At 39.8% G+C, this 12,913-nt stretch overlaps 1 protein-coding gene across 1 annotated transcript in view; it reads left to right on the top strand.

Moving 5' to 3' along the window:
* LOC149470386 (midasin-like) overlaps positions 1–12,913 on the top strand; it is a 232,654-nt gene that overhangs the window by 127,869 nt on the left and 91,872 nt on the right. Inside the window, exons 26-34 of the mRNA XM_089665390.1 lie at positions 1,449–1,595; positions 2,093–2,234; positions 2,320–2,454; positions 4,262–4,400; positions 4,498–4,636; positions 4,727–4,857; positions 5,530–5,671; positions 8,236–8,365; positions 10,834–11,058. Coding sequence (XP_089521516.1) covers positions 1,449–1,595; positions 2,093–2,234; positions 2,320–2,454; positions 4,262–4,400; positions 4,498–4,636; positions 4,727–4,857; positions 5,530–5,671; positions 8,236–8,365; positions 10,834–11,058 — 1,330 coding nt within the window. The remainder of the gene's footprint in view (positions 1–1,448; positions 1,596–2,092; positions 2,235–2,319; positions 2,455–4,261; positions 4,401–4,497; positions 4,637–4,726; positions 4,858–5,529; positions 5,672–8,235; positions 8,366–10,833; positions 11,059–12,913) is intronic.

The raw sequence follows: 12,913 nt of genomic DNA on the forward strand, positions 1-12,913 counted from the left end.
GTTTTCAAGATGTTGCTGTTCAAGCTGTTTTGAAAAAGCACAAAGAAGCTGGCAACGATGAGGGTCGTAGACGCAGTGGACAGCCAAAGAAACTTAATGCAACAGATGAAAGACACATTTTGCTTACTTCCCTTTAACATCAAAAGATGTCCAGCAGTGCCATCAACACAGAACTGGCAAAAACCAGTGGGACCCAGGTACACCCATCTACTGTCCAGACAAAGAAAACGTGCACCGCTCTAGTGAGTATACCGGCTATAGTCCCATGCAGGTACTTGCCAATAACTGTACACCACCGCATGACTTGATCCAAACAAAAAATCCTTTATTTTCTCCATTGTCAGAGAGACAGTACAAATGACTAGCAAGCTGTTGATGCATTTCACACATTTAATTGCTTACTCTTTCTACACCCATCTACTGTCTGAAGAAGTCTGGCCAGAAGTGGTCTTCATGGAAGAATTTGAAATATTTGGCTATAGCAGGAGGCAGTTTATTTGCTGAAGGGCTGGATAACGGTTCAATGATTGTCTGCAGGCAACATTTAAGCATGGTGTAGGTTCCTTGCAAGTTTATGGCTACATTTCAGCAAATGAAGTTGGGGATTTCGTCAGGACAACGATGTCCTCAATGCAGAGACATACAGGCAGATTCTTATCCACCATGCCATACCATCAGGGACATGTGTGATTGGACCCAAATTTATTCTGCAGCAGGACAACACCAAACATACAGCCAATGTCATTAACCCATTGGTGTAGGTGCTTTCCGGCCCCTTAAGGGGTTTGTGACGCTGAGAGGCTGGGTTTACTGTCATGTGACTGCTGTGATTGACTGTAACAGTGATCACATGATCGAAAAGGTCCCAATCACAAGTAGTGATCAGGACCTTTCCGTGAGGTGCCGTCAAGGCCCAGCCGCCGAGAGGCCGCATATTTGTGTACTGTCGGCGTGAACAGGTTAAGAACTGTCTTCAGCGTAAAGTACAACAAGATGTCTGGGGTGTGATGGTTTGACCCTACAGAACATTTAACTCAACAGCTGTCTGGGATTACATGAATAGAGAAGAATTTGAGGCAGCCTACATCCACAGAAGATCAGTGGTTAGTTCTCTGATGTTTAGAACAACCTAACTGCAGAGTTCCTTTTAAAACGGTATGCAAGTATACCTAGAAGAATTGATGCTGTTTTGAAGGCAAAGGGTGGTCACACCAAATATTCTTTTGATTTGGATTTCTCTTCTGTTTACTTTCCATTTTGTTAATTGATGAAAACAAACTAAAACGTCTATTTCTGAAAGCGTTCTTAATTTACAGCTTTTTTTCGCCTGAAACTTTTGCACATTAGTGTGTATATATACCGTATGGGTTTTTTTTTTCTTTTTAGGTATTGAAAATGTGGTTGGAATTATGGAGAAAATACAAAAATGTTTTTATGATTTTTAACAGGTGTTATCTAGGGCTTTTCGTAATCGATTTGTGGAACTACATTATGATGAGCTTCCAAGTGCAGACCTGGAAACTATTCTGCATAAGCGCTGCAACCTGCCACCATCTTATTGTAATAAATTGGTTGCAGTTATGCTAGAGTTACAGGTAATCATTTAAATATATATTTACAATTCACATTTATGATTGGTAATGTGTTAGGAAATCATTGAAAAAAAAAAAAACTTGTTAATTTACATTGCAATTTCAACAATTTAAAAAATACTCCCTTTGTGGGATCACCCACACTGCAAAGGTTAAATGCTTGTACTGTCTAGGTGTTAAAGTACAATAGTTAGTGTTTACCTCACACCTGCTCCAGGGCTGTCCTCATCTGCCCAAAGCTTCAGTCTGTGGATGTAGCCTGTTGTCATCACGTGCAATACAGGTCTATCAACCCTGTTTTGTATGCCGAAGCTGGAGTGTGATCTGAACTGGTCACAGAACACAGTGTAGGCTGCAGGAGTCAGGTTGCAGTGCTAAAGGATCTTATTAATACCCCTAAAATAACAAACATTTAACCCTTGTGGAGGATGCTACTGCAAAGGTGGATTTTTTTTTAATTCCAGCATTTGGTCTTTAATATTTCCTGATTTGTATTTCAGTCTCTTAGAAGAGGATCCTCAGTGTTTGCAGGAAAGCATGGCTTTATTACACTCCGTGATCTCTTCCGCTGGGCTGAGAGGTACCGTCTATCTCAGCAACCAAACCATGAATATGACTGGCTTCAACACTTGGCAAATGATGGTATGAAATCATCCTTTTGTTATACAGTGCAAAATCATAATGGTGAAAGTTGCACAGATCAATATACTTTCTTCTCTTCAACTAGGTTTTATGCTACTGGCTGGAAGAGTAAGGAAGCAGGAAGAGGTAGATGTTCTACTAAAAGTTTTAAGAAAGTGTTTTAAAAAAGAGGTGGTGCCAGAAGTCCTCTTCTCCACAGAAAATATCCAGAAGCAATTACGTGAGTTAATCATTTTTATGAGCTAAAAAAAATTTCATTATTCTTGATTTTGTGCTCTCATTGTTTATTTTGGCAACCTAAAGGAAACATGAGAGAAATACCTAGTTGCCGTTTTCTTATCTCCTGTGAGAAAATACTAGTTGCTTGACTGTTATTTTGACCCTGTTGCTTTAATACTTTAAAAATGGAAACTCAGTATGATAAAGGAAGTCAAAAGTTCTTATATTTGTTCTGGATAAGTAGTTTAAATTATTAAGGCCAGGAGCCATTAAACTAGCATTTTGTAAGTATATTATAAGCTATGTTGCACCCATATTTGGCTCATAATTGGTACTCTTGAAATTAAGTTAAGGCTTACTAAGTTGTTTTCAGGACAGTGCTTCTGGGTGTGTGTTCTGAAACGTTTATCTCTAGTAGTTAAATTAACGAAGTGGCAAGTTTGTTAAAGATGGGGTTATTATATTGCATTATGACAGATGGACCACTTTTTACATTAAGGTCCAAAATGACACGTGTATAGCTATTTCTGGCAGAGAAAGTCACAAGTAGCCTGGTGGAGTATGATGTGAGGTGGGTTGTACACCTAAAGGGAAAGAACCTGCAGGCAGTTCGGACTTTTATAGAGGTAATTGCTGCTAAAGGCAGCATGTTTGAGGACACACTGATGCCTGTGTCCATGTCTTTCTGACCCAAAAGACCGGTATGCTAGCCAGACGTCTAAGGTAAATGGCAGCTATCCACAGTCTAGTGAGTAAAGTTGGGTATTTACAGTTTTTCTTTTTTTTTTTCCATTCACTCCGTGAATTGAAAGGAAAAAAAAACTTCATAGATTCCTGCATCCACCCCAGCAATGTGGATGCAGGATTCTCCCCCATCTGGAAATTGTATTCTTACATCAGGGACACTCTTGTCAGAATACACTGATCAGTGCTACAACTGGTTTGATTAGTTGCAAGCTGCTAGTTGAAGGTAGTTTTGCAGCATTCCCGTTTGACAGATCTATCGGCTTTTGTCAAATGGGGAGAACTACATACAGATTGAAGTTAGTCTGGTTCCTCTCACACTAGCTGAATTTTTATCCATGTGTTTGTGCTGTAACAGACAGTCTGCACAGATCAAGCTGGGTGGACCCTATACCTAAGAAGCTGGATGTTTGGCTTTATTGCGCTAAAAAACAAACCCCCTGTAAGGGGAACCTTTGCTTCATTGCTAAGTGAAAGTAGGGCTGAAAGACCTAAAATGCACACTGGAATATGGATTGAATGCTTATAGCATGCAGCTAAATTCTGAAAACCTTTCATTGGTGTACTTTTTGCATTTGAATACAACTGTACAGAGTTCCTCTCCCTTTTTTAGGCACACGTTAAAATGATTTACAATCTTGAGGCACCCCGTTCTAAAATGTAAAAAAAACTAAACCAATAGCTTTATGTATCGCAGCAGCATCCACACACATAAGCCACTCAACATTAGTGGTGATTTATTCCGTAACCTTTACAAACTGGTACTGACTAGTATTCTAGTGCTTCTCTTCTCCCTCCATTTTTCTCCCCCTCTCTGCTAACATGACCCAAGTGCTGATGTCATTGGTTGTTAGGATGATAGTGGCATGCCTGCATGGTGCCCAAGCTTGTAATCAGTGGGTTGATACGCTGGCTTGTTGACAATTTTGGGAAAATGTGGCATTTTTTAGGCTTTTTGACAAGGCACCCATGAAGAACACAGAAGGCACCCTGGTTACAGGGACGTTTGCTCCCAAGCAATAAAACATGCTTACTACCTTTTTCTTTTTTTTTTTTTTATTCAGAAAGACTATCTGTTAAGACTGGTGTTACAGATGAGAATTTTTCCCATATTGTATGGACCCAGGCAATGAGAAGACTTGCCGTTCTTGTGGGTCGAGCTTTAGAGTTCGGAGAGCCAATATTACTTGTTGGTGATACTGGGTAAGTGAAATTTTTCATTGGGTAGACTTGAGAAATTATGACTATTTAACAGCTCTGTGCTATTTTCTGTGTTTTTTTTTTTTTTCTTTCTTTTAAGTTGCGGGAAAACCACCATATGCCAGCTATTTGCAGCATTGTCAAACCAACCATTGTATTCTGTGAACTGCCACCAACACATGGAAACCTCAGACTTTTTGGGTGGACTACGACCTATTAGACATAAATCCAAGGGTAAAGTAAGTAAACATGAACAGTTGGTGTTAACAGCCCTACACTGCAGTTCTGCAGCAGTGCACTTGTGACCATGTATTTGTTGTCTGAAACAGGATGATCTAGAAAACACAAGACTATTTGAGTGGCACGATGGTCCTTTAGTTTTGGCTTTGAGAGAAGATAGCTTTTTCCTGATGGATGAGATCTCTTTAGCAGATGACTCTGTGTTGGAGAGGTTAAACAGGTTGGTATTTCATTGTTTAAATTATTTAACAATGTATTTCTCTACAAGAACTGAATTGTTTTGGGGATCAGACATATCTTAACAGCTCTGTAATATTGTGACTCTTACGGGGGATATAGAGGCAGTGATGTTTATGACCATATTATTGTGAAGCAAGACTAACTTATGAACAAAGCTTTAATACTTTCATCTAACGCTTTTCTGCTAATACCTCTCCAGATCATTCCTGTGGAGGCATGGTACTGTTTTATTGTAACGTTTATTATTGAAGGAGCAAAACTCAACATGGAGTTGAAGGCTGGGTACCTAGCAGCACCAGGGCACTACTGAGCAAGGTGCTGAGTCTTCTCAGTGACAAATGTCTGTGTTATTACATTTACATATAAGTCACCTGGCCATTTAGGAACCAATTTGTCTTTGATCCGTAGTCCTGATGTTACAGGCACATGCCCCCTTTCAAAGTGGATGCAGCAGTGTACTGGCTGGGCAGTGCTGCAATACATTTACTCAGTAGAGCTCTTTATTTGGGCCCTTAAATGTGTGCTAAAGTTGAACTTTTCTCCTTTCAAATTTAACTTTAGTATGTAAAATGGAATACTTTTTTGTTTTTGTTTTAAATATAGAATACAGGTTGCAGTAACCATTGATCTTGAAATTTGTATCTGTTCACAGTGTTCTGGAAGTTGAAAAGACATTGGTATTGGCTGAAAAGGGAAGTGAAGAGGATGATGGTGATGTTGAGTTCCTAACAGCTGGGACTAAGTTCCGAATTTTGGCTACCATGAATCCTGGTGGTGACTTTGGAAAGAAAGAGGTAACTGTGACAAATGTGGCATCAGACCTCTGCCCTCTTCAGACTTGCAACAAATGGCTGGTCAACCTCACACTGTGCTGTCACTGATTCACAACAGTGTTTCCCTCAACCAATCCCTTCACAAAGATTGTCTAGTTTGCAGGACCACAATCTTAAGTGCCAGCAAATTGAGAGTGATTGTCATTGGGTTTAGTTAACTACGTCACCAACTACTTTTATAAAAAAAATAGTAAACATGCGCAAGATTAGCAATTATGTCTTTAGCATAAATGTCTGTAACACACACTGTCACCACAGACTGGTTTGTTCAGAGATTTACTTTGTAGTAGCACTCTTCAAGAGACAGGGATTTTTCAAGTTTTGCGTTAGTGCATTAGAGATAATTTTAACACTTTTCAAAATGTGGTTTAATAATGAAAAGGTAAAAACGGTGCAAATAAAATATTTACAGAAAAAAGGTATTACAAAGGTAAAAAACACAACAATGCAACAGCAAAACAAAAGGGTTGAAAAACAAAAATACTTGGCAAGTCGATTTTCAGCAGAGTCCAAAGCAATGAGCAAGATGGTACTGTGGTTCTTATAAAACTTGACAGATCTTCCTTCTTTTAATGGTAAATGATAGCTGTCAAGTGTCCTTGCCACTCCTCTCTTCTGGACATCAAAGACAGATGTTAACAGACCATCTGACCAAGAGGCTGAAGAATGACCAATTTAATGTCACAAGTTTAGGACTGTACCGTGGCCATACCTTTTTAGTTTTATGCCGATATTAAGATCTTGAAATATTTACAGATTGCATTCTTGAAACTGGTAGACTACTGTCCAGCATTCATTTTCATTAATTTTCGTGTCTAGAGATACTGAACAGGTGATCTCTCGGATAGTTCTGTCACCTAGGAGGTAGGAGATCGCTGTCCCATCTTCTGTATACTATAGCTTAGGCATGTATGGCCTTGATTTGTTTGGTTTGGTGTTCTCCATTCAAATATATAATTAATATCAATGCGTCTTGGACTCTCTGATTTTTTTGGAGGATGTGTAGATTTTGAAACCTTGATTGAGACAGAGGTCTCTGAAAGGTCACCTCAGGCCTGAATTGCTTTTATGATACCCATTAGCCCTGGGTAGGACATTTTACTGCAGGCTCTGTGCTTTTAATGGTCTTAATTACCCTACAAACCATGGGTGACAAAACTGAAGGATTTTGTTATAGCTGGATGGGTCTTTCCCAATTCCCTTGCAGGGAAAGGGGATAATCTTCTAGATGTTTAGAGTAGATGGGGAGATTAGAAAACTGACATACTGCAATGTTCTGTTACAGATTCCCTGCTACAGATAAGGTCTGCAAATGGCTATTAGCCACTTGTCCTCCTGAGGATTCCCCCTCCCCCCCTTCCTGGCCAGGCCATTTGCTGTGTTACTTTAACTGACAATTGCGCGGTCATGCAACGCTGCACCTAAATGAAATTTACGTTTTGTTTTTTTTTTTCACCACAAATTGAGCTATTTGATTGTTTTTTGTTTTGTTTTTTTGTGCGCTCTATATCTATCTATATCTATCTATCTATATATATATATATATATATATGTGTGTGTGTGTGTATGTGTATGTATATATATATATATATATAGATAGATAGGTAGGTAGGTAGGTAGGTAGGTATGTATGTATGTATAAAATTAACAATTTTGAAAAAAAAAACTGTTTGACTTTTTACTATTAGACATATCCAGTAAAAAAAAAAAAATCACATTTCATCATAAATTTAGGCCACAATGTATTCTGCTGCATGTCTTTGCTAGAAAAAAAAAAAAAATCTCAATACATATAAATTAAATGGTTTATGTGAAAGTTGTAGCTTTTACAAATGGCGGTATAGATAATGCAATTTTTTTTTTTAACTAGTAATGGCGGCGATCAGCAACTTATAGCGGGACTGCAACAGATATTCTGATACTGGGGGGAACTGACTTGGTGTCACTGACATCCCCAGTGACACCAATACAGTAATCCGTGCTAAAAAAAAGCACTGAAACTGTCCCAATGGCACTGGGCAGGAAGGGGTTAACATGATGGGCAATCCCAGTGTGCTGGGAGTGTTTTACCAGAGGGCTATGTCAGTGTGCTTCATTGTAAGCACACTGCTTTGGATGGCTGTGCTGTACACAGCCATCCAAAGCAGTGTGCCCGAGCTGACAGGTAGGAGAACGGATTGTCGGAAATCTCCGGGCATCGACGAGTAATCAACGGCCAGGACCTGGTGATTGACAGCCGCGGCTGGCGGAAATGCAATATCACGTTTATGTAAACGTGATTTTGCGCACCCGTGCCGCCCTGTAGCAGTATTTCTGCTATAGGGCAGATGGGAAGCGGTTAATGACCTGCTAAGTCATGGCCTGCAGACTTGTTTATTGCCATCCTAAGATATGTTTTAAAATAGTAAATTCTGTTTGCTATGTGAGCATTGTCCAATGTAAGCTATTCAGGGCCATAATGCAATAGGGTTGATTTTTGCCATGGGTTACAATATAGGTTTAATGTAACTGCTCTGTTTTCACAGCTGTCTCCTGCCCTGCGTAACAGATTTACAGAGATTTGGTGCCCACAGAGTAATGATCGGCAAGATATTTTGGACATAATTAAACACAATCTGAATGTTCGATTATGTCTTGACTCCACCGACAGCAGTGGTAAGTTTTCTAGCTAAAGCTTTTAAAAAGATTTGGAAAGTTAATATTGCCTTTATTGCTGCTCTCCATTTGGATACCGATCTCCCACCTCAGCTGCAGCTGGCTGGAGAGTGAGGGAGGAAGGAAGGAACGCTGGCCAGCAGTGCTGCAGAGATTGGGCTCTGGGAAAATGGTGAGTGGGGGTGCATTGTTGTTGGGGGATAGGGGCGAGGTTTGGGGAGGGATCTATTGATAAATCTCCTTGTGACTCCCCTGCAGCATCCAAAGCTTGTGAGAGGGGAGAGGCAGGGAAGCCAGCGGCTGCAGGGATCTACAGGGAGATTTACAGTATGTCACAGAAGTGAGTACACCTCTCACATTTTTGTAAATATTTTATTATATCTTTTCATGTGACAACACTGAAGAAATGACACTTTGCTACAATGTAAAGTAGTGAGTGTACAGCTTGTATAACAGTGTAAATTTGCTGTCCCCTCAAAATAACTCAACACACAGCCATTAATGTCTAAACCGCTGGCAACAAAAGTGAGTACACCCCTAAGTGAAAATGTCCAAATTGGGCCCAATTAGCCATTTTTCCTCACCGGTGTCATGTGACTCATTACTGTTACAAGGTCGCAGGTGTGTTAAATTTGGTATCGCGCTCTCTCTCATACTGGTCACTGGAAGTTCAACATGGCACCTCATGGCAAAGAACTCTTTGAGGATCTGAAAAAAAAAGAATTGTTGCTCTACATAAAGATGGCCTAGGCTATAAGAAGATTGCCAAGACCCTGAAACTGAGCTGCAGCACAGTGGTCAAGACCATACAACGGTTTAATAGGACAGGTTCCACTCAGAACAGGCCTCGCCATAGTCAACCAAAGAAGTTGAGTGCATGTGCTCAGCGTCATATCGAGAGGTTGTATTTGGGAATTAGACGTATGAGTGCTGCCAGCATTGCTGCAGAGGTTGAAGGGGTGGGGGGGTCAGCCTGTCAGTTCTCAAACCATACTCCGCACACTGCATCAAATTGGTCTGAATGGCTGTCATGCCAGAAGGAAGCCTCTTCTAAAGATGATGCACAAGAAAGCCCGCAAACAGTTTGCTGAAGACAAGCAGACTAAGGACATGGATTACTGGAACCATGTCCGGTGGTCTGATGAGACCAAGATAAACTTATTTGGTTGAGATGGTGTCAAGCATGTGTGGTAGCAACCAGGTGAGGAGTACAAAGACGAGCGTGTCTTGCTTACAGTCAAGCATGCTGGTGGGAGTGTCATGGTCTGGGGCTGCATGGGTGCTGCCGGCACTGGGGAGCTACAGTTCATTGAGGGAACCGTGCATGCCAACATGTACTGTGACATACTGAAACAGAGCATGATCCCCCTCCCTGCGGAGACTGGGCGGCAGGGCAGTATTCCAACATAACGACCACAAACACACCTCCAAGGCAACCACTGCCTTGCTAAAGAAGCTGAGGGTAAAGACATGGACTGGCCAAGCCTGTCTCCAGACCTAAACCCTATTGAGCAACTGTGGGGCATCCTCAAATGGAAGGTGGAGGAGCGCAATTTCTCTAACATCCACCAGCTCTGTGATGTCGTCATGGAGAAGTGGAAGAGGACTCCAGTGGCAACCTGTGAAGCTCTGGTGAACTCAATGCCCAAGAGGGTTAAAGCAGTGGTGAAAAATAATGGTGGCCACACAAAATATTGACACTTTGGGCCCAATTTGGACATTTTCACTTTGGGGTGTACTCACTTTTGTTGCCAGCGGTTTAGACATTAATGGCTGTGTGTTGAGTTATTTTGAGGGGACAGCAAATGTACACTGTTATACAAGCTGCACACTCACTACCTTACATTGTAGCAAAGTGTCATTTCTTCAGTGTTGTCACATGAAAAGATAAAATATTTACAAATATGTGAGGGGTGTGCGATACTGTAACTATTGAAATAGATTCCACCCCGCTGCTCTGAATTTCTGCCTCATTCCCTCCCCCCCCTTACTACCCCTCCCTTTACTACCCCTCCCCTCACATTTTAATGTTAATAGTTCTGATCAGCAGCTTGTCAGACGCTGGGGACCACTATTGGTTTGTTTGGCGGAGTCTGCTGAACAGTTCTGCTATAAGTTCATGGTTACTGATGTGACCATGAGTTTATTGCAGGAGGAGAAATGTCATGTCTATATGCCGTACTTACCTGGCCTTCTGGAAGTGGTTTGTTAGGTCTGTATACCATATGGACCGGGCAGTGAAAGGGTTAATGTATATACATAGAATTATTGAGCATGATGAGTTTAAAATGTGATACAAGTTTAAAATGATAAATGGTTGTAGTTGAGTAGGTACTTTTGTGTTCTTACAATATGATTTTATTACATTTTTTTTTTTTTTTTTCTGTGTTCAGCTTTGAGCAGGAAACAACTGCTAATACAAACAATTTCTTAGTAATAAAGATCTGTGAATTACTTCTATATTGCAGATGGTGGTATAGCTGAGCTGATTATTGACTTCATTGAATGGCTTATCAACCAAGAATTTGGTCGACGTTGCATACTTAGTATTCGGGACATACTTTCCTGGGTGAATTTTATCAATGTCACAGCAGATGATATGTCGGTTAAAGAGGACGTTGGGACAACTCTTAATGCCGTCATGGCTTTTATTCATGCAGCATGTTTGGTGTATGTTGATGGCATAGGATCTGGTAAGTGGTGCTTGTTTGGCCTAGTTGTTAGCCCCTAAATGACATAAAATACTCTGTCTACGCTTTTTTTCTGTTTGTTGCAAGACTGTTAGGTTTACAAGGGCTGTGCTGTTTACAGTAGCAATATTCCTCTCTAGTTAACTATCAAAGCAAACAAATCCACCCCTAAGTATTTTAGTACATTTGGAACATTTTGAACATGGTCAGTGATATAAACCATCATAAACATAACATGATTTCAGAATCATGATAAAAAGTAGTGATTAAATTTTAGCAATAAGAAACCATCAGATATATGATCTGTAAAGTGCAAGTATCAATTTTAAACTCTGAAGTTCTCTTTGCTTTATTTTGTAATTCTGTAATCTTGGTATTTTTATACTAGTTTAATTACAGATTGAGTAGTGTTCTAAAATTTTATTCTGAATTCTCAGGTTTATTAAAAAAACAAACAAAAAAAAGGTATACTCTGAGCTGATGTATATGTGTGAGTGTGCGTGTGTATATACGTACCTGCTCCTCCCAAACCAAGATACCAAATGTGGCAGCCGGGGGGGGGGGGTGTCAGATAAACAAAGCTTCTGTTTTTGGGTGGAACTCCACTTTAACGTAGAAACCTGTCTGCTGTTCATTATTAATCATTCATTAATCTTATATAATTAATTTTGAAGCTGTATTACGGCAGACCCTCTATTCTGATGGGTCCTACTTTTGGCAAATAGGCCTTTTACCTGTTCGCTTACTCTACTGCGTCAGTGGCTTGGTGAATACATGTCCCACATTGCTAGGATAAGCCTTCTATCTCTCCATCTTTGGAGGTGAGCGCCTGTTTGGTCTCTTCTTGCTTGAGTACCTCAAGGTGTTCACATCCCTAAAAAGACCACTTGTACTTCTGCGAGTTTACTTTTACTCCTGAGGCTGGGAAAATTTTCTGTTGTCCCTCTCAGGCCTCCAGCTCCAAATCTGAAACTGTTTGTCGAAAGACATTGCCAAAATCATTAAGCCTTCTGGTTGCAGGAAATCTCTGATGCCTGGGTTTAGAATACAATTTCCTGGGCCTAAAAGGTGGAGTTTAAGACTTTGATAAATCAGAGTAACTTGCGAGCCACAGGTGTGATAATTACTAGAGGATCGCAAACATGAAACACACAACTACAACTGTGTTGGAAATATCTACAAATATATGTTGCGCTCCTAAATACTTCTTAATAAATAATAATTAAATTATTACCATTAAATTAATTCAAATTATGATACAAATAACTAATAAAAGTGTATAAATACCAAAAAATATTTAAATAGATAGTTTCAACTAATCAATCTCCTCCAAATAAATATCAAAATAATTCCACATGAAATACTCCTCTAAAAAAAATTTTTTACCAAGTGCTCATAAATCATCTATTAGTGACATGATGTACTTACTAATACCCTCAATTACATTTATATTCATAATACCCTCATTTAATATAAAAATAGTAAACCAACTAATAACCCTCAACTAAAACGCATTTAGATGATCCCCCATAAAAAATAACCAAATGCTTCATAAATAATTAATAGTGATTAGTATGAATCCAAATATCAAAATAATAGTCCCATTGAATAAACAATTGTTTATATATAGTGACTTGGTGCTTGTTGTTCTTCAATTTGTGACTTTTGTGAATCCTTCAAATAGTGAAGATGTGCGCTCACCTCCTTTGATGCTTGCAATTAGGCTATACACGCTTTCGGTTCACTTTCCCTGGAACCTGCTAGACATATACTTTTGCTGGTGAAATAGGGAGATCCTTCCTTTAGGAGTAATGGATGTATCCTCTGGTGGCTGATTATCCCCTCAGGGATTACACAC

Source organism: Staurois parvus, unplaced genomic scaffold (assembly GCF_062004578.1).
Source record: "Staurois parvus isolate SC_StPar_1 unplaced genomic scaffold, SC_StPar_1.0 ptg000048l, whole genome shotgun sequence".
NCBI lineage: Eukaryota > Metazoa > Chordata > Amphibia > Anura > Ranidae > Staurois > Staurois parvus.